Genomic DNA, 21775 nt, shown 5'->3' with positions numbered 1-21775 from the left:
CATCCATTTGCTACAAATGACATTTTTTCATTTTTTAATGGCTGAGTAGTATTCCATTGTATATATGTACCACATCTTCTTTATTCATTCACCTGTCGATGGACATTCTTTCAGTGAAATCCTCATGTGGTGAATCAGATGGAAGGGCTTGAGTATGGTGCCACATTGATCATTAGGCTATTTCAGAAATTGAGTTAGGAAGCGGGGATCATCAAGAGAGCGTGTGAAGTAGAACGGATAGAATGAGGGGGAAGGGGAGGGTGAGCAGGGGGAGGGAACTCATTCCTGCTGCCCCCGATTGTCCCTGTCAAGTGGAAGGAGATGTGATGTGGAGAGTGTGAAAGAGCAGACAGGCGAGCAGGTGGGAGAGACAGTTGAAGGAGATGCAAAGACTTTCTACGGTGAGGACCATGGATTTGTTTATGTTTGTGTGTTTAGCTCCTGTCGTGCTCATCTGGTTGTAGGGGTGTAGGAGAGGGATGGCAGGATGAACTCAGCATGGGGTTTCTCTGGATAAATACACTGGAAGGATGAAGGGTTTCCTTAATCCTTGACTTGAGGACTTAAAAGGAGATCATTCAAGTGATGGCCACGTGAGTCTAGGTGGGACAGGAAAGGAAATGATGCCTGAATGATACTGGTGATTAGGAGAAATTAGAGGGGTCCAAGGACTGATCCAGGTTAAGATGGAAAAATGGGCTGGCTAGCTAGAAAGTTCACCATATCACATGATGGATGTGGTGGGTACAGGCTCCCCATCCATGGGGAGGCTCTTTATATTATAGAGGTTGCAAGGCTATTGATAAAAAAATAAGAACAAAGCACCCAGAACCACACCCTACGTTTTCCTAACCTATAGCTAAGGTTCTGGATGTGGTACAGTTTCTCCAGCTGGCTTCACTGAAAAGCTAAAGTGAGTATGGTGATCTGCTTTTCTACTGGACGTGGGCTTTCTGCCACAGTGTTCTGGGGCCCAGTCTCCAGCTTCGTGGGAGCTGAGAAGCAGTAGGCATGTCTTCTGACTTACTGTTGTTGTGGCTCCAGCAAACGTGCTGGGACTTCACTTGCTGCAGTTGTGTAAGTGGCAACTCCCGGTCCCTGACTTGCAGGTGGTATATCTCAAAGTCTGGATTCCCACCATCAGGATGGTGGTGGAGGAAGCAGCTATCATGCGAACTCGTTCTGCATTGTGCTTCAGCACCTAATATTCTGTTTTAAATCCTTTTCTGCTTAAAAGAGCTAGAATTTTTTTTTTTTTTTTTCGAAACAAATCCAGTCTGGGAGACATGGCCTCATAGAATTGTTTGGAAAAGTAATTGAAATAATCTATCCACTAAGCCCTTAGTTCAGTGTGGGTACATAGTAATTACTTAATAAATAAATACTAGATATTATTACTTAGTTAAAATAAAAGAAAGAAACAGGTGGAATAATAAGAAATTATCATCAGAATGGTATATTTTTTCTAAATTAACAATTTTTTATTGTGCTAAAATATGTATAACATAAAATTTAGCATTTCAATGATTTTTCAGTGTACAACTCTGTGGCATTAAGTACATTCACCTTGTTGTACAACCATCACCACCATCCATCTCCAGAACTTTTTTATCTTCCCAGATGGAAACTCTGAACCCACTGAACAATAACACCTCATTTTCCTCCCCACCCCCAAGCCCCTGGCAACCACCATTCTATTTTTTGTCTCTATGAATTTGACTATTCTAGGAATCTCATATAAGTGGAATCTTACAGTATTTACACTTTTGTGACTGGCTGATTCTACTTAGCGTAATGGCTTCAAGGTTCATCCGTGTTGTAGCATGTGTCAGGAGTTCTTTCCTTTTTAAGGCTGGATAATATTCCATTGTATGTATAGACCACATTTTGTTTATCCATTCACTTTTCAATGGACACAGATTGTTACCATCATTCAGCTCTTGTGAATAATGCTGCTTTAAACATGGATGTACAAATATCTCTTTGTCCATTGCTTTCAGTTCTTTTGGATATATTATCAGAAGTGAAATTTCTGAATCATATGGTAATTCTATGTTTAAGTTTCTGAGGGATTGCCATAATGTTCCCTTTTCTCTTCTCTTCCTCCCTTCTTTCCTTCCTTCTTGTCATTCTAATGATAAGAAGTGAGTTTATGTGTTCAGTACTTATTCTGTACATGGTACATTACTTTCCCAATAATGCTTTTAGTGGTGTGTGTTTGTGTGTGCAAGACAGACACATACACATAAGCTGTCTGGCTATAAAGCCACGGAAGGGACTGTGTATTATTTATTACTCTCCCCCTAAGGTCTATCGTAGTGTCTTCATTCTATTAAAAAAAAGAATGAGGTCTTCCTGATTTCAGCTGAAGAGTTTGATTGATGTTTCTTCCATTGATGTTTGAATGATGTCTCCAAGTGACTGTGTCAGTGTTCAGACAAATCACATTTCACTGTTCTCACCAGACTGGATGAGGCACCAACGTGTGAGTGCAATGCAGTGAGATTTGTCTGTACAGTGACACAGCAACTTGGAGAAAGTATGTGACCATATGGTAGTTGCTATGCTCAGTATGTCTAAGTTCCTGACATTTCCAGTTCCTATTCATTCCCATCCGAGATAAGAACGGCATGAGGAGGGAGAACCACAGCAGTGTGTCCGAGTTCCTCCTCCTGGGGCTCCCCACCCTTCCAGAGCAGCAGGGCGTGTTCTTTGCCCTGTTCCTGGGCATGTACCTGACCACGGTGCTGGAGAACATGCTCATCCTCTGCTCATCAGGCTGGACTCTTGCTTCCACACCCCCATGTACTTCTTCCTCAGGCACTTGGCCCTGACTGATGTCTCCTTTTCATCTGTCACTGTCCCAGAGATACTGATGAACATGCAGGTTAATACAAATCTATCACATAGACAGGGTGCATTTCACAGGTGTATTCTTATATACTTTTTGGTTCTGTTGATAATCTCCTCCTCGCCATGATGGCATATGATTTGTTTTTGTATACAGCATTAGGAAGTGTTCTAATATCTTTCTTTTAAATGTAGCTGTCGAGTTTTCCCAGCATCACTTATTGAAGAGGCTGTCTTTACTCCATTGTATATTCTTGCCTCCTTTGACAAAGATAAGGTAACCATATGTGCATGGGTTTATATCTGGGTTTTCTATCCTGTTCCATTGATCTATATTTCTGTTTTTGTGCCAGTACCATACTGTCTTGATTACTGTAGCTTTGTAGTATAGTCTGAAGCCAGGAAGCCTGATTCCTCCAGCTCCATTTTTCTTTCTCAAGATTGCTTTGGCTATTCGGGGTCTTTTGTGTTTCCATACAAATTGTGAAATTTTTTGTTCTAGTTCTGTGAAAAATGCCATTGGTAGTTTGATAGGGATTGCACTGAATCTGTAGATTGCTTTGGGTAGTATAGTCATTTTCACAATGTTGATTCTTCCAATCCAAGAACATGGTATATCTCTCCATCTGTCTGTATCGTCTTTAATTTCTTTCATCAGTGTCTTATAGTTTCTGCATACAGGTCTTTTGTCTCCTTAGGTAGGTTTATTCCTAGGTGTTTTATTCTTTTTGTTGCAATGGTAAGTGGGAGTGTTTCCTACATTTCTCTTTAAGATTTTTCATCATTAGTGTATAGGAATGCAAGAGATTTCTGTGCATTAATTTTGTATCCTGCAACTTTACCAAATTCATTGATTAGCTCTAGTAGTTTTCTGGTAGCATCTTTAGGATTCTCTATGTATAGTATCATGTCATCTGCAAACAGTGACAGTTGTACTTCTTTTTTGATTTGGATTCCTTTTATTTCTTTTTCTTCTCTGATTGCTGTGGCTAAAACTTCCAAAACTCTGTTGAATAATAGCGGTGAGAGTCGGCAACCTTGTCTTGTTCCTGACCTTAGAGGAAATGGTTTCAGTTTTTCACCATTGAGAACGATGTTGGCTGTGGGTTTGTCATATATGGCCTTTATTATACCGAGATAGGTTCCCTCTATGCCTACTTTCTGGAGAGTTTTTATTATAAATGGGTGTTGAATTTTGTCAAAAGTTTTTCCTGCATCTACTGAGATGATCATATGATTTTTATCCTTCAATTTGTTAATATGGTGTATCACATTGATTGATTTGCATATATAGAAGAATCTTTGTATTCCTGGGATAGAACCCACTTGATCATGGTGTATGACCCTTTTAATGTGCTAGCATTTTGTTGAGGATTTTTGCATCTATGTTCATCAGTGATAGTGGCCTGTGGTTTTCTTTTGTGTGTGTGTGACATCTTTGTCTGGTTTTGGTATCAGGGTGATGGTGGCCTCATAGAATGAGTTTGGGTATGTTCCTTCCTCTGCTGTATTTTGGAAGAGTTTGAGAAGGATAGGTGTTAGCTCTTCTCTAAATGTTTGATAGAGTTCTCCTGTGAAGCCATCTGGTCCAGAGCTTTTGTTTGTTGGAAGATTTTTAATCACAGTTTCAATTTTAGTGCTTGTGATTGGTCTGTTCATATTTTCTATTTCTTCCTGGTTCAGTCTCGGAAAGCTGTGCTTTTCTAAGAATTTGTCCATTTCTTCCAGGTTGTCCATTTTACTAGCATATAGTTGCTTGTAGTAATCTTTCATGATCCTTTGTATTTCTGCAGTATCAGTTGTTACTTGTCCTTTTTCATTTCTAATTCTATTGACTTAAGTCTTCTACCTTTTTTTCTTGATGAGTCTGGCTAATGGTTTATCAATTTTGTTCATGTTCTCAAAGAACCAGATTTTAGTTTTATTGATCTTTGCAACTGTTTCCTTCATTTCTTTTTCATTTATTTCTGATCTGATCTTTATGATTTCTTTCCTTCTGCTAACCTTGGGTATTTTTTGTTCTTCTTTCTCTGATTGCTTTAGGTGTAATGTTAGGTTGTTTATTTGAGATTTTTCTTGTTTCTTGAGGTAGGATTGTAGTGCTCTAAACTTCCCTCTTAGAACTGCTTTTGCTGCATCCCATAGGTTTTCGGTCATCGTGTTTTCATTGTCATTTGTTTCTAGGTATTTTTTGACTTCCTCTTTGATTTCTTCAGTGATCTCTTAGTTATTTAGTAGTGTCTTGTTTAGCCTCCATGTGTTTGTATTTTTTACAGTTTTTTTCCTGTAATTGATACCTAGTCTCATAGCATTGTGGTCGGAAAAGATGCTTGATACGATTTCAATTTTCTTAAATTTACCACAGCTTGATTTGTGACCCAAGATATGATCTATCCTGGAGAATGTTCCATGAGCACTGGAGAAGAAAGTGTATTCTGTTGTTTTTGGATGGAAGGTCCTATAAATATCAATTAAGTCCATCTTGTTTAATGTGTCATTTAAAGCTGTGTTTCCTTATTTATTTTCATTTTGGATGGTGTGTCCATTGGTGTAAGTGAGGTGTTAAAGTCCCCTACTATTTTTGTGTTACTGTTGACTTCCCCTTTTATGGCTGTTAGCATTTGTCTTATGTATTGAGGTCTTCTGTGTTGGGTGCATAAACATTTACAATTGTTGTATCTTCTTCTTGTATTGATCCCTTGATCATTATGTAGTGTCCTTATTTGTCTCTTGTAATAGTCTTTATTTTAATGTCTATTTTGTCTGATATGAGAATTGCTACTCCAGCTTTCTTTTGATTTCCATTTGCATGGAATATCTTTTTCCATCCCCTCACTTTCAGTCTGTATGTGTCCCTAGGTCTGAAGTGGGTCTCTTTTAGAGAGGATATATATGGGTCTTGTTTTTGTATCTATTCAGACTGTATGTCTTTTGGTTGGAGCACTTAATCCATTTACACTTAAGGTAATTATTAGTGTGTGTGTTCTTATTACCATTTTCTTAATTGTTCTTGGTTTGTTTTTGTAGGTCTTTCCCTTCTCTTGTGTTTCCCGCCTAGAGAAGTTCCTTTAGCATTTGTTGTAAAGCTGGTTTGGTGGTGTTGAATTCTCTTCACTTTTGCTTGTCTGTAAAGGTTTTGTTTTCTCCATCAAATCTGATTGAGATTCTTGCTGGTTAGAGTAATCTTTGTTGTAAGTTCTTCCCTTTCATCACTTTAAATATGTCTGCCACCCCCTTCTGGCTTGCAGAGTTTCTGCTGAAAGATCAGCTATTAACCTTATGGGAATTCCCACCACAGCGGCTCAGGCCTGACACCAGGCTGGAGCAGCAGGACCCTGTCAGCCACACAGCTCAGAAGAAAAGTGAGACAAAAAGGAAGAAAAAAATAAATAAATGAAAAAATTATTTAAATAAAAAAATTAATAATAATAATAATAAAGGAGAGAGCCACCAAACCAATAAACAAGTCCACCAGTGATAACAAGGGCCAAAAACTAAACTAAGATAAACATAAAAATCAGAAACAAATCAGTCACAGATAGTAAAACTCAAGTTTACAGTTGCTCCCAAAGTCCACTCCCTCAATTTTGGGGTGATTCGTTGTCTATTCAGGTGTTCCACAGATGCAGCGTACATCAAGTTGACTGTGGAGATTTAATCCACTGCTCCTGTGGCTGGACAGAGAAATTTCCCTTTCTCTTCTTTGTTCGCACAGCTCCTGGGGCTCAGCTTTGGATTTGGCCCCGCCCCTGCTTATAGGTCGCCCCCAGGCATCTGTTCCCGCCCAGACAGGACGGGGTTAAAGCAGCACTGATTAGGGGGCTCTTGCTCACTCAGACCAGGGGGGAGGGAGGGGTAAGGTAGTTATAATTGGAATGCGGGGCGAGCCTGCGGCAGAGGCCAGCATAACGTTGCAACAGCCTGAGTCGCACCATGTGTTCTCCTGGGGTACTTGTCCCTGGATCACGGAACCCTGGCAGTGGCAGGCTACACAGGCTCCCGGGGGGGGGGCAGTGGTGGTGTGGATAGTGACCTGTGCTTGCACACAGGATTGTTGGTGGCTGCAGCAGCAGCCTTAGCATCTCATGTCCGTCTCTGGTGTCCATGCTGATAGCCGTGGCTTGCGCCCGTCTCTGGAGCTCGTTTAGGCAGTGCTCTGCCTTCTGTGGGCAGCGGGGAAGGAATCCCTTTTCCTCAAACACCTCAAAACAATGGTCTCTCACCTCTTAGGCAGTTCCAGACTTTTTCCTGGCCTCCCTCCTGGCTAGCTGTGGTGCACTAGCCGCCTTTAGGCTGTGTCCACGCAGCCAACCCCAGTCCTCTCCCTGGGATCTGACCTCCAAAGCTAGAGCCTCAGCTCCCAGCCCCCGCCCACCCCGGCGGGTGAACAGACAAGGCTCTCAGGCTGGTGAGTGTGGTTGGCATCAGTCCTCTGTGTAGGAATCTCTCTGCTTTGCCCTCTGCACCCCTATTGCTGCACTCTCCTCCGCGGCTCCGAAGCTTCAGCCCCACCACCCCCCCATCTCTGCCAGTGAAGGGGCTTCCTAGTGTGTGGAAACTTTTCCTCCTTCACAGCTCCCTCTCCAAGGGGCAGGTCCCGTCCCTATTCTTTTGTCTCTGTTTTTTCTTTTCTCTTTTACCCTACCCAAGCATGTGGGGATTTTCTTGCCTTTTTGGAAGTCTGAGGTCTTCTGCCAGCGTTCAGTAGTTGTTCTGTAGGAGTTGTTCCACATGTAGGTGTATTTTTGATGTATTTGTGGGGAGGAAGGTGATTTCCATGTCTTACTCCTCCACCATCTGGAAGGTCCCCGCCAGAATGGTATATTTTTATTCTTAAGAATTTAGAGACAGAGTAGTTCTGGATAATGACAAAATCTGGCTTGTGGCAGGGAGAATTGAAGACTCATAGGAGTAGAGGTGGTCCTTGAGATTGGAGGTGTTCCAGAGGAGAAAGTTCAGGTGTTAGAACATCCACGCTCATAGACTCTGAAGTATCCACATTTGGAAAAACAGGAACGTCTCCTTTTTTTCTTCAATTCCAAATTACTCCTCAATACAATGGTTTCTGCCCGACCACCATACTGGATCTATAGTTGCTGAGTTACTACTGGCTTCCCAGCTGCTAAATCTAACATTCATTTCCAATCCTGATCCTGATTTTGATCTCTTGTAGTGTCCGTCGCTGCTGGCCGTGCCCATGAGCTGAGAGCTTCATCTTCTCTCCCTTCTGAAACTTACTCATTCTTTATCTCCCCACTCCCTGGCTTTTCCTTAGTAATCATTACTGTGTTCTCATTCTCTGGGTGTGGGTCTTAGATTTCAGGGGTTCCCAGTTTCAGCCATGGTCATCTTCAGTTCTTGCTTTGATTGCATTCAGGTGGAAGGCTCATAGGACCATCGCACACAGATGGCTCCCAACTCTCCTTTCTCCCATCTCCAGATACTTCATCCAACAACCTAACATACATTCCATGTAGACATTCCCATCACACAACTCACCAGATTCACCATGCCTAGAGGCACTTTTTAATGTTAACCTCAAATCTGATCATTCTTCTGTATTTTCTTTGCATTCCATCTCCTATCTAAGGACACTTTTGCATCCCTAAGCTGGGACCATACCGGTCCTGTTCCCTCTCCATAGTCCAAATTTGTCACTAAGGCTGTGAATTAGAACTGCTTAAAATCACTGGTTTTTGTTCCCTTCTGGTTATCCCCAGTGTACTGCCTTAGTTCATGTTCTATTCAGCCTTAGTGTGTGGAAATAACTTCCTAAATTGTTCCCTAGTCGTTAGGATTGCCCCCATTTTAATCCTTTCCCACAGAGCAACCAGACAGATTGTGCTCCAAGGCAAATATGCACACCTTGGTCCCTTGCACAGACAGCTTCAGATGCTCCTCCCCTTTTCATGGTTTTCTATGATTGGGCTCCTGACTCCCTCACCAGTTGCATCTTCATCACTCTCCTATGACCACTACAGCTTAGCCAGGATGCTGTCGTCTATTTTGTACCTGTGAACCATTGTACATGCTGGGTCAGAATTGTTCTTCTTGGTGCTAGAAAGACAAAAATTTTCAAATGTAGGCTGCTAATATTACTAATTAAAATCTTATTAGTGAGATATCACCACTCACTTTTAACTAAAAATCAAAGCCTTCTGAGAATTAAAACTCTAAAATAATGCAGCGGATTACAATAGAGACAGTTCTAGTTACTGAAAAAGGACAGAATGGCTCTTCAGCTGTCCAGGGTAAACTTTAATATGATTAAATATTTGTATGTCTTGAATGAGTCAATCAGAAAGGGGACTGATCAAGATCAGAGCATAGAAACAGAGTCCCAGAGCTTGCGCCCACACAAGCCCCACCCAGGAACGAGGTTTCCATAATCCAAACACTCACACTTTTTGTTTGTCCCTATTCTAAAGAAGGCAACATCACTCATATTACCAGCATCTGACTCTTACTAGTAATTCCCATTCTACTCAGTAAGCAATTATCTGATTATAATTTGGTTTCCCCTATAGAGTGTTTACAGAAAAAATAATATAAGACTTCTAGAAAGTTATTGTTCACATGATAAACAAATAAACAAATGTTCATTTTGGCATTATTGAGTTTCACCTTCCACGATGGAAGCATTCACACTGTTCCAATGGTGGAGAGTGAATTCTGACCATGGTTGACTCAGTGAGGAGAGAGCTCAAAACTTGAGCGATTACGTCTTTACATAATGAGGGGTTGTATGTTTGTCTTCTCTATTATAAGGATTGTGAGCTCTGAGGGACTTCATCTTACTCCTGCACGACCAGGGCCTCTCACAATGCTAGCAAAGAGCAAGAAAAATATTTGAGTGAATAAATGGACTCAGTTATCCCAGATGTTATTTTGTAGATTGGCACTTCCTGAAGAAACGGGAAAAGGTTTGAGAAAGAGTTCAGGAGTGGGCCTCTGAGATGGAAAAAACGATTCACACGAGAATGTGAGCTTATGACAGGACAGATGAATGGTGAGGCTTTGCCCTCTGGGTGGAAACTGAGGAGAACGATAAGAAAGGCCTTCCTGAGACTAACCAGCCTTCAAGTTGGTTTTGTGTGAGGCTGTTTCCTTGTTGATGCAGAGGAAGCCTGGGTGACTTAAGAAGTGACGTGATATCTGCTCCCCTTAACCTTGCCACGTACTTTGACTATCGCTCAGGCCTCCAGATAGAAGGTTGGTGAAGAGTTATTTTGGACCTCGGCAAAATCCAACCCCTGATAGGTGGAGAAGGTGTGATTGGACCTGTAACACAGAGGTCACAGTCCTTATTCACCTGGGCTTGCAGTCTTGCAAAGGGGCTTGGTGCCATTAGACGGTGGTCCATTGAGCGACGTGGAGGACCTTCCTGCCTGTTCACATCCTCCTACCAAACTCCTTTATGGACTAGGTCCAATCCTTCTCCATAAAGTCTTCCTTCCAGCCTTCATAGGCCTCTCTCCTCTCAACTCCCAGTAGACCTCATATTTATAGCTCTCACTGTAACCTGTAGAATATTCTTTATCAGTTTTCTGGGGAGATATGTATATGTCTTATATAAATATACATATGTCTTCAATTAGATTGTAAATTACCTAAGGTCTAGAGATCACATAGTTTTCTTGTCTCCCCATGGTTCATAGAATGGTGCTAACTAGGAATGTAACTGATACCCCCAAATACTCTTTGAAATGAAAAATATATTTTTTAAATTTAGGACTGTAAAGAGATTGAAGGAGAACGATTTATTTCTCAGAGAGGAAAGCTTTTAGTGAAGAATGTCTCGACAGAGGATGGAGGGAACTATGCGTGTCAAGCCACGCTCACATACGCAGAGAAGCAGCACACTGTTTTAAACAGCATTTCTGTGAACATCAGTAAGTACACGCTTACCCATCACCTTGACTGCCTCTTGGCTTTGCGTGAGAGGTTGGCTTTGGGCAGAAGGGGTTCCTGATCTTGATTTTCCTGAGGGTTAGCAGTCCCTCAAACACGTCATTATTAGAATCAGAGGGTAGGAAGAGTGGGGCGAAAGGGCATAGGCTGTTTAGTTTTCTCATCTGAAAAAAAGGAAGATGAAAATTCTTGGTTTATTCATGAAAATTAAATGAGATCATGTCTATGGAGTAGCACCCAGGGTGCCTGGCGAAGTATAGGTATTCAGTAAAGGGCGGACATGAATACCTCAATGATCTTATGCTCTAGTCTTACACTGGTGGCTGAGGGAATTCTTTATAAGATGGAATTTCAAAGGCAAAATGAAGAATACCTTAAGAGATCATTGAGTCCAATAATCTTTATTTTATGTCGTTGCAATAAATGTTTATCTATAATCTGTTATATGCCCCAAATTGTTAAAACCTATAATTAAAAAATTAAAAGAATTCTTTCTTGTATTGAGAAGCTCTCAGCCTGGGTGTAGTGGTGCTAGAAATGTAAATGGATCATCTCAACATTATGTGGTAAGGAGAGTGTTATAGACAGTGTGCAGGGGAGCAGGAAAAAAATCAGAAGTAGCTGCATAGGTGGCAAGTAAATAAATGGTCTTGGAAGCTTTCCAAGAGGAAATGTCTTCTCAGCTGAATTTTGAAGGACAAGCAGGGTTTACAGAAGTAAAGAAGAGGGAAGAGGGGCAGAGAGAAATGTCTAAGGCAAAGCATGGAAGTGTCTACCATGATAGTTTATGTTGGATCTAAAAGTAATTTTGTTAGAGCATAAAAAACTGTGAGCTGAGGAGTGGTGGGAACTGAAGTCATGGAGTTAAACAGGGGAAAGGTCAAGGGGGCTGATTATACGCAGGTTTTACCATGAAGCACTGAAGAGCCCTTGGATGAGTGTAAATGCAGAGCCACGAGGCTGCATTTGTGATGGATGAGATCAGTCCTAAGATGGTTTGAGCAGGAGTTGAAGGGGGTCTTGAGGCCTGGAGACCACTTAGGAGGCTGCTGCAACATCTGGATGTAACCATCTGAACTTCGCTGGAAGTAGGAGATTCTTCTTCAGGCAGTAATTTAGTGACCCTTTACTGAGTGCCCATCAAGGTCAGGTCCTATGCTGGGCAGGGAGAACATGATGGTGAGGCAAACAGCCATGACCACTGCTTGGATGGAGCTTTGAAGTCTGAGTAGAAAGGAAAATATGCTATCAAACAGACAAGGATCTGTTGAGAAGGAAGTGGGTCAGGGAAAGCTGATGCTGATGGTCAGGAAGCATTAACTGCTTAAACGAGTGAGGTTTTTTCTAGACTGAGGGGGCAGCCAAAGCGAAGGCCCTACAGGTCAGACCATGGTATGTCTGAAGGATGGGAAGTAGGTAGGTTGGTGGGATGGTGCTGAATAAGGGAGATCACAGTAGGTAAAGAGGTTGGAGAAGCAGTCAGGGGCCAACGTTAGGTAGGAACATTCAGTCCAGTGTGGGAAGCATGGATTTTCTCCTAAGAACAATGGGAAGCAGCCAGAGCAGTTGAGAGCAGGAGAGTAGCATGGTGTAACATGTTTCTGAGAGCTCACTGTGGCCACTGTGCACAAAACGATCCCTATAGATAAGAATGGCAGTTAGGAGGCAGGTGCAGAAATGCAGGTGAGACATCAGCTAGGCACAGGTGGATGGACTCCAGGCATTCTAGGAGGTAAAATCCACAGGTCTTGGTGTCAGATTGAATGTGGGGTGAGAGATATGGCAAGATCCAGGAAGCCAGGCCTTTTGGATGGTAATACGATTCAAGGAAAAAAGATAACTCTGGAGGAAAACTGGATTTAAGAGTGAGATCATGAGTTCGGTCATGGGTGAGCTGAGTACTTGGTGACTTGAGATGTCAAGCAGGTCATGGCCTATGTGGGTCTGGAGCTTAGAGTTATACCTTTTTGCAAAGTCATTGAACTTCAGACGGTAACTGAAGAGGTGGATGTGAATGAGAGTGCCTAGGGAAAGAGTAGAGAGTAGAAAATAGGGTTTAGGTGTCAAGAAAGAGGCACAGACTGAGAAATGCTGAGAGGTAAAATTAGTTTGGCTGGGTGATGCTCATAAGAAGAGGGTGGGAGGAAAGCTGTTACTTAGAATGACATCTAGATTTTCCATGTGTGTGATTGAGTGGGAGATGGTATATTGACTGGCTGGTGATGACTTCTGTTTGGGACATACAGTAAGTCCCCTACATAAGAACAAGTTCCATCCCAAGAGCATGTTTGTAGGTCCAACAAAGTTAGCTTAGGTACCCAACTAACACAATCGGCTATATAGTACTGTACTGTAATAGGTTTATAATAATCTTCACAAAAATAATACATAAAAAAGAAACACACAAAATAAAGAAAACATTTTTAATCTTACAGTATAGTACCTTGAAAAGTACAGTTGTACAGTACGAGAGCTGGCATACAGGGGCTGGCATCGAGTGAACAGGAAAGTACCAGCTACATCACCGCTGCTTTTACACTTGCTTCTGGACATCCTGGGCTTGAAATAAAGATACTCTACTTTATACAGTACTGTACAGTAAAGTACACAAAAGCACAACCACTTGTAGAGGTTGCACACATGTGACAATGTATGCCAGACACATGAACTAACTTATGTGGACACGCAAATGCAAGTTAGCATCTTTGAAAGTTCACAACTTGAAGGTTTGTATGCAGAGGACTTACTGTACTGAATTTGAATAGTTTGTAGAATGTGCAAATATTATTGCCACCATAAAGGACATACGGTTTTGCATTTTTATAGCTTCCCTCTTATAACTTTTTCACCTCGCACCCCAAATGGAGAGGAGAAATGTGGGATCCAGAGGGTGATTGCTAAATATTGGTAGACAAATGGGGGAGGGAAGGTGTGGAGAAAGACAAAGGGGTGGGGAGTCAATACAAGGAAGGCAGTTATAAAGTGGGGGGGAGGGATGAAAAAGCTGAAGAATAAGGAAGGTCTGCGAAGAATATGGAATAGCAGGGTTGGAGGATGGAGGAGTGGAACTGAGGACAGACCATTAGGGTCACTGTTTCTTTCTGTCTAGGACCCAGGCCAGAGCTTTGCTTATCACCACTGCTTAAGACGTGTACTGAATGACTAGGCAATGAGAAGTTATTACACAATCTCATCAGTTTATATTTATGTCAAATATATAATGATGATGTGAACTCTCTTGGTAGCCCAGCTTTTAGATTTTCCCCTTAGCAATTCAATTATATCTGGTTGAAAAATATGCACTTATGGAGTGATACTTTGTCACATCATGGGTATTGTTTTTTCTTGACCAACGTTTATTGAAGGTCTGCTCAGTACCAGGTTTTCTTTATGTTATTACTGCATTCAAGTAGTTGGGAATGTTTCTAATACAATTTCATGTGGGTATGATTTCTTAGCAGAAAAAGTGGGAAATGGAAGAAGAATCCCTAAGATCATTTATCCAAAAAATAATTCAATTGAAGTAAAACTTGGTGAGTAAACTTATTGAAGCCACTGAAATCCTAAGGGCAGGAATCAGTAAGTCCACACATCCTTGTGAATGTTTTTGAGTTTCAGGTATGAAGACAAATCCCACACAGGTGTATCCAGTTTCCAGCTTTGGATATACCTGAGTTCATCAGGAGAGGTATCAAAATAAAAAATCACAGAGCAGAAGGCTGGGGAGGTTGTGCTATGAAAGGTCTGGCTGCAATCACTATGGGTCTGAAAGATTACTGTAAATCTGTTCACACAAAGACAAATCCTTCCTGAAAGACATGATATGTAATATCAAACTACTATTAAGTAATGTTGATCAAGAGTCCTGGGTTATATTATCTCACACTAGGAAGGATCTGAAAGGAGTAGGGGGAGTTATCATGCTCTTTTCCTTATTTTACATAGGAAGGGATCAATAAACACTGCCTCAGTTTGTGATCTAAGTGGAGAAAAAGGGATTCAAATAATTTTTTAAAATTTAAAGGTAATCACTAGTAAGGTAAAAATGTGTTGAGTACCTTCTAAAGAAAAAATAAATTAAACAAAGTTTTTATTAAAAGACAGATGCTCGGGACTTCCCTGGTGGTGCAGTGGTTAAGAATCCTCCTGCCAATGCAGGGGACACAGGTTCAATCCATGGTCTGGGAAGATCCCACATGCCATGGGGCAACTAAGCCCGTGTGCCACATCTACTGAGCCTGAGCTCTAGAGCCTGTGAGCCACAACTGCTGAGCCCACGCTATACAACTACTGAAGCCCACCCGCCTAGAGCCCATGCTCCACAACAAGAGAAGTCACTGCAATGAGAAGCCCGTGCACCAGAACAAAAAGTAGCCCCCACTCGCTGCAACTAGAGAAGGCCCGCGTGCAGCAACAAAGAGGCAACGCAACCAAAAAATAAAATAATTAAAAAAAAAAAAAGGCAGATGTTCAGGTTGAGTCAAATATTAAAATCCAATTATATGCTCTCCTCAAAATACACAGATCTAAAAATACATGTCCTAGAAGATTAAAAATCAGTGCCTAAGCAAGATATGCATAAGATTTGCATACAATAGCAATACAAAGAAATCAGATTCACAATATTAATCTTTCAATCTGATAATATATCTTTCAATGCAAAAAAGTAAATGACAAATTGAATCATTTTATACTAATAAAAATTATCCTTCCCCAAATAAAAATGTTTTTGTGTCAAATAACCATGCATCAAAATAAAATATATAAAGCTAAACTCTCAGAAGTACAAGGACAATACAACAAGACAGCACAATAGTTTCAGTTATAGTGGGAGGTTTTAACATACTCTGGCTTTGACAAATTTGCTAGTCAAATAAGGATCTAAAATACTCTAGTAATATATTAAGAATAATGTATTTAATGGATAGCATTCATAAACATCTATGAAAAACTCAGAGACCCAAAAGAGGAAATTATACAGACCACGTGGTATAATCCCCATGTAGGTAATCTAGAAATTTACAGCTAAAGTCAAAACAATGATAAACCCAACAAAAAATAAATCCACTAATTAAAAAAAATAAGCAACAAAAAATTTAGCTTCTAAGTACTTACTTTCTTGGTTAGATTAAGCCAAAGCCATTGGTACAGAATATTTAGAAAATAATGGCAGAGAGAACATATCAAATTTCATGGAATGTGACCAATGGTGAGTTCTAAACAAGCATGTATCTTTAAATGATTAATAATAAGTGTAGAAAACATTAAAATCCATCATCTAACCATTTAACTCTATAAAAAAGAGCAACTAAACAACTCCATGGAAGGAAATAAAAAAGATAGGCGTAAAAAATTATAAAGTTATTATAAGGAAAACAACCAACAAATAGAATTGATAAATTCCAAAGTTGGTTCTGGGATAGAAGGGTTGGGGCGGGGGTGGGGTGGAATAGAAAAAGAAGATAGAGGAACCTCCAGCAAATCTAATCCCCCCAATGCAGAGAAACTCAAACATTAAAGACAGAAATGAGAAAGCTTACAAAGCAACACATGGAAAGGAGATGAAATCTACTCAATACTTAAGAGACTCTGGACCCACATGTTTCAAGGAGGGTTCTGAATTTTCAAAGAAATAATAATGCCCATAATAAAAGATAGTTGTCTACATATCACTCACCATGTGAATACCCTAGTGGATTTCATAAACACCTAGAAAGGATAAACATACCTGTTATTAACTCTCTTAATTAACGTTGTTCCCCTCTCCTGTCTTTGAAAATTCTAGCCATTGTGTTTAGATAATTAGAAAGAAAATATAAGCCATGACAGAGGAAGATAATCATATAACTATTAAATAAATTTAAAATCTTCCCACAAACAAAATTCCAGATTCAGTTGGTTTTACTGGTGAATTCTACAAAACATTTAATAAAGAGATAACATCAATTTTCAACAAATTGTTTCAGAGAGAAGTAAAAGAGGAAATAGTCCTTATCTCATTTTATAAGGTCAGGAAAACCTTGACACCCAAACCCAACAAGGACATTATTAATTTTTTTAAAATTTATTTTTGGTTGTATTGGGTCTTCATTGCTGTGCACAGGCTTTCTCTAGTTGCAGCGAGCTGGGGCTACTCTTCACAGTGGTGCATGGGCTTCTCACTGCGGTGGCTTCTCTAGTTGTGGAGCACGAGCTCTAGGCATGCAGGGTTCAGTAGCTGTAGCGCACAGGCTCAGTAGTTGTGGCTTATGGGCTGTAGAACGCAGGCTCAGTTGTTGTGGTGTACGGGCTTAATTTCTCTGTGGCATGTGGGATCTTCCTGGACCAGGGATTGAAACTGTGTCCCCTGCATTGGCAGGTGGATTCTCAACCACTGCGCTACGGCCAACTCTCATTCATAAACACAGATGAAAAATGTAAAGCAAATTTATTTTAACAACATACATAAAGGACTAAATTGGGGTTATACGGAGCAATACGAAGTTGTTTCATATTAGATAATTCACTCTTTTATTTTGCATAAACAAGCTAAAGGAGAAAAATAATACATTTACCTTATAGATACAGAAAAGTCATTTAGAAAACTTGAACTAGGAATTCATTTTTTAAAAAAAAGACCAACTCTTTTATTAAGAATAGAAGGGAATGTCCTTAATCTGATTTTTAAAAATCTATTTTTAAAAACCTATAGAAACAATACAGTCAAGACTGAATTATTGAACACTTTTTCTTTGTTTTGAGGAAGAAGACAGTCAAAATCTTAACAGATTTTGTTTTTTGTAGAATTTGATATATTGATTATAACATTGGTATGAAAACTCAAAGGCTGAATAATAGTTAAGACACTTTCAATGAAGAAGAACTGAATGGGAGGATGAGTGACACCAGATTTCAAGATTTGCTAAAAAGCTGTGGTAATTTAGACACTCTAGTCCTGGTATGAGGATCGACAATAGAACAGAATTGAAGGCCCAGAAATAGATCCATGCATGCAAAGCACTTGGTTTTGACAAAGATGACACTACAGAGGAATAGGGAAAGTGCAGTCTTCTCAATAAATGGTCCTAGACAATTAGATGTAATATAGAATAAAACAACACTTTCCCCCTTTCTCATGCCTTTTATAAAAATAATTTCAAGTGAATTGTAGACCTAAACATGAAAGTCAAAACCACACATTTCTAGAAAAATACCTTTATGATTTGGGGTAAGGAAAGATTTAAAAAATGAAGAACATACAAATTACTAGTATTGAAGGAAAAAATTGGTAAATGAGGCTACATTAGAAATAAGAACTTCTGTTTATTCAGAGAGTGGAAAGACAAGCCACAGAGTAGAAAAAGATACTTGAAATAAGTGAGCAAAGGTCTTGTATGCAGGATCTAGCCAAAGCTCCTCCAAAATAATGAGAAGAAGGCCACCTGGTAGGAGGACAGACAACCACTTGGACAGACAGCTCAAGTAGAGGATATCAACACAGCCAATAAAAAGGTTAAAAAGGTGCTCGATCAGGTGCAATCTAGGGAGATGTAACTTAAATTTGCTAGGTGATATCAGGACACATACATAAAGATGGCTAAAATAAATAGGCTGACAATCCCAGGCATCATGGAGTCTGTGCAGTAACAGGAACTCTCACACTGCTGGTGGAAGTGTCAGATGGTACAACTATTAGAAAACAGCTTGGCATGTCATTTCACGTTGGAGCTAGGCATAATCTATGATCTCCCAATTTTACTGGTAGATAATTCTCTATACTCATCATGTACACGGGTGTGTATACATGAGGTATATATGCACATGTGACCTGGGAGACATGCAGAAGAGAAGAGAGTTCAAATAGGCCATAGGCGGTAAATAATAGAAACCATGCCAGTGCGTATATAGCAACAGTAAGAGAAATGAATAAGAACTAGTAAGTTGGAGACCTTCAAGATCGTGGCGGCGTGAGATGTGGAGATCACCTTCCTCCCCACAAACACATCAAAAATACATCTATGTGTGGAACAACTCCTACAGAACACCTACTGAACGCTGGCAGAAGACCTCAGACTTCCGAAAAGGCAAGAAAATCCCCACGTACACGGGTAGGGCAAAAGAAAAAAAAAAAAGAGAGACAAAAAATAGGGATGGGACCTGCACGTCTGGGAGGGAGCTGTGAGGGAGGAAAAGTTTCCACACACTAGGAAGCCCCCTCACTGGCAGGGATGGGATGGGGAGCTTTGGAGCCACAGAGGAGAGCACAGCAACAGGGGTGCGGAGGGCAAAGTGGAGAGATTCCCGCACAGAGGATTGGTGCTGACCAGCACTCACCAGCACGAGAGGCTTGTCTGCTCACCCGCCTGGGGCAGGTGGGGGCTGGGACCTGAGGCTCAGGCTTCGGTTGGAGCGCAGAGAGAGGACTGGGGTTGGTGGCGTGAACACAGCCTGCAGGAGGTTAGTGCACCACGGCTAGCCGGGAGGGAGCCCGGGAAAAAGTGTGGACCTGCCGGAGAGGCAAGAGACCATTGTTTCGGGGTGCATGAGGAGAAGGGCTTCCTACTCCGTGAGCCTGCAGACAGCAAAGCACTGCCTAAGGGAGCTCCAGAGATGAGCATGAGCCACAGCTATCATCTTGGATGTCAGAGGCGGGCACAGACTGCTACCTCTGCCACCACTGCCATCAAGAGTCCCGTGTGCAAGCACAGGTCACTACCCACACCCTCAAAGGAGCCTATGCAGCACACCACTGCCAGGCTCCTGTGATCCAGGGTCAACTTCCCCAGGAGAACACACGGCACACCTCAGGCTGTTGCAACATCACACTGCCCTCTGCCACTGCAGGCACTCCCAGCATCCCATTTGTGACTACCATACGCCGCCCTCTCCCGGGCCTGAGTGAGCAAGAGAGCCCTAATCAGCCACTGCTTTAACCCCGTCCTGTCTGGGCGGGAACAGATGCCTGAAAGTGACTTACACGCAGAGGCGGGGCCAAAACCAAAGCTGAACCCCAGGAGCTGTGTGAACAAAGAAGAGAAAGGAAATCTCACTGTGCAGCCTCAGAAGCAGTGGACTAAATCCCCACAATCAGTTTGGTAAACCCTGCATGTGTGGAACACCTGAATAGACAACGAGTGTTTCCAAAATTGAGGCGGGGGACATTGGGGGCAACTGTGGACTCAGGGTTTGCTTTCTGCATTTGATTTGTTTTTGGTTTTATGTTTACCTTAGTTTAGTTTTTAGTGTTTGTTTTCATCTGTGGGTTTGTTTATTGGTTTGGTTGCTCTCTTCCTTTTTTTTTTTTCTCTTTTTCTGAGTGTCTGTGTGTATGTTTCTTTGTGTGATTTTGTCTGTTTAGTTTTGCTCTTACTGTTTGTCTTGAGGTTCTGTCTGTTTGGGTTTTTTTTTTTTCTTTCTGTGAGTGTGTGTGTGTGTGTGTGTGTGTGTGTGTATATATGTTTCTGTGATTTTGCCTGTTTAGTTTTGCTTTTATCATTTGTTTTGGGGTTCTGTCTGTTCTGTTTTTTTTTTTTTAACCTTCCTTTTATTCTGTGCTGTGCGGCTAGCAGGGTCTTGGTGCTCCGGCTGGGTGTTGGGCCTGGACCTCCAAGGTGGGAGAGCCGTGTCCAGGATGTTGGACAACCAGAGACCACCCGGCCCCATGTAATATTAATTGGTGAGAGCTCTCCCAGAGACCTGTCTCAACACTAAAACCAAGCTCCATCCAATGGCCAGCAAGCCCCAGTGCTGGACGTCCCACGCCAAACAACTAGCAAGACAGGAACATAACCCCACCCATTAGCAGACAGGCTGCCGAAAGTCATACTAAATTCACAGACCACCCAAAACACACCACTGGACACGGCCCTGCCCACCAGAAAGAGAAGATTCAGCCCACCCACTAGAACACAGACACCAATCCCCCCCACAAGGAAGCCTACACAAGCCACTGAACCAACCTAACCCACCAGAAAAAAGAGGAGCTACGAACCTGCAGGCTGTGAAAAGGAGACCCCAAACACAGTAAGTTAAGCAAAGTGAGAAGACAGAGAAATATGCAGCAGATGAAGGAGCAAGGTAAAAACCCAAATATATGACCAAATATATGAAGAGGAAATAAACAGTCTACTGGAAAAAGAATTCAGAGTAATGATAGTAAAGATGATCCAAAATCTCAGAAATAGAATGGAGAACATACAAGAAATGTTTAACAAGGAATTAGAAGAACTAAAGAGCAAACAAGTAATGATGAACAACAAAATAAATGAAAGTAAAAATAGAAGGAATCAATAGAAGAATAACTAAGGCAAAAGAACGGATAAGTGACCTGGAAGACAGAATAGTGGAAATAACTTCTGCAGAGCTGAATAAAGAAAAAAGAATTGAGGACAGTCTCAGAGACCTCTGAGCCAACATTAAACACACCAACATTCGAATTATAAGGGTCCCAGAAGAAGAGAAAAAGAAAGGGTCTGAGAAAATATTTGAAGAGATTATTGAAAACTTCCCTAATATGGGAAAGAAATAGTCAATCAAGTCCAGGAAGCACAGAGAGTCCCATACAGGATAAACCCAAGGAGAAACATGCCAAGACACATATTAATCAAACTATCAAAAATTATATACAAAGAAAAAATATTAAAAGCAGCAAGGGAAAAGCAACAAATAACATACAAGGGAATCCCCATAAGGTTAATAGCTGATCTTTCAGCAGGACTCTGCAAGCCAGAAGGGGGTGGCAGGACACATTTAAAGTGATAAAAGGGGAAAATCTACAACCAAGATTACCCAGCAAAGATCTCATTCAGATTCAATGGAGAAATTAAAACCTTTACAGACAAGCAAAAGTTAAGAGAATTCAGCACCACCAAACCAGCTTTACAACAAATGGTAAAGGAACTTCTCAAGGAGGGAAACACAGAGAAGGAAAATACCTACAAAAAGAAACCCAAAACAATTAAGAAAATCGTCATAGGAAAATACATATAAGTAATTACCTTAAATGTAAATGGCTTATATGCTCCAACCAAAAGAC

At 41.1% G+C, this 21775-nt stretch overlaps 1 protein-coding gene across 5 annotated transcripts in view; it reads left to right on the top strand.

The window, feature by feature from the left end:
* The window catches only part of IL36R (interleukin 36 receptor), a 48566-nt gene that overhangs the window by 6656 nt on the left and 20135 nt on the right, over positions 1-21775 (top strand). For 4 of the 5 annotated variants that reach the window (XM_022599207.3, XM_022599208.3, XM_022599209.3 and 1 more), the window contains exons 5-6: positions 10583-10742; positions 14220-14294. In XM_022599207.3, the coding sequence (XP_022454915.2) occupies positions 10583-10742; positions 14220-14294 (235 nt within the window). The remainder of the gene's footprint in view (positions 1-10582; positions 10743-14219; positions 14295-21775) is intronic. The other variant, XM_089922572.1, reaches the window with a different exon arrangement.

Source organism: Delphinapterus leucas, chromosome 13 (assembly GCF_059928025.1).
Source record: "Delphinapterus leucas isolate spDelLeu-1000000601 "Yukka" chromosome 13, BTC_Dleu_Yukka2, whole genome shotgun sequence".
In the NCBI taxonomy this organism is placed as follows: Eukaryota; Metazoa; Chordata; class Mammalia; order Artiodactyla; family Monodontidae; genus Delphinapterus; species Delphinapterus leucas.
This window is presented reverse-complemented; position numbering and strand designations above follow the sequence as displayed.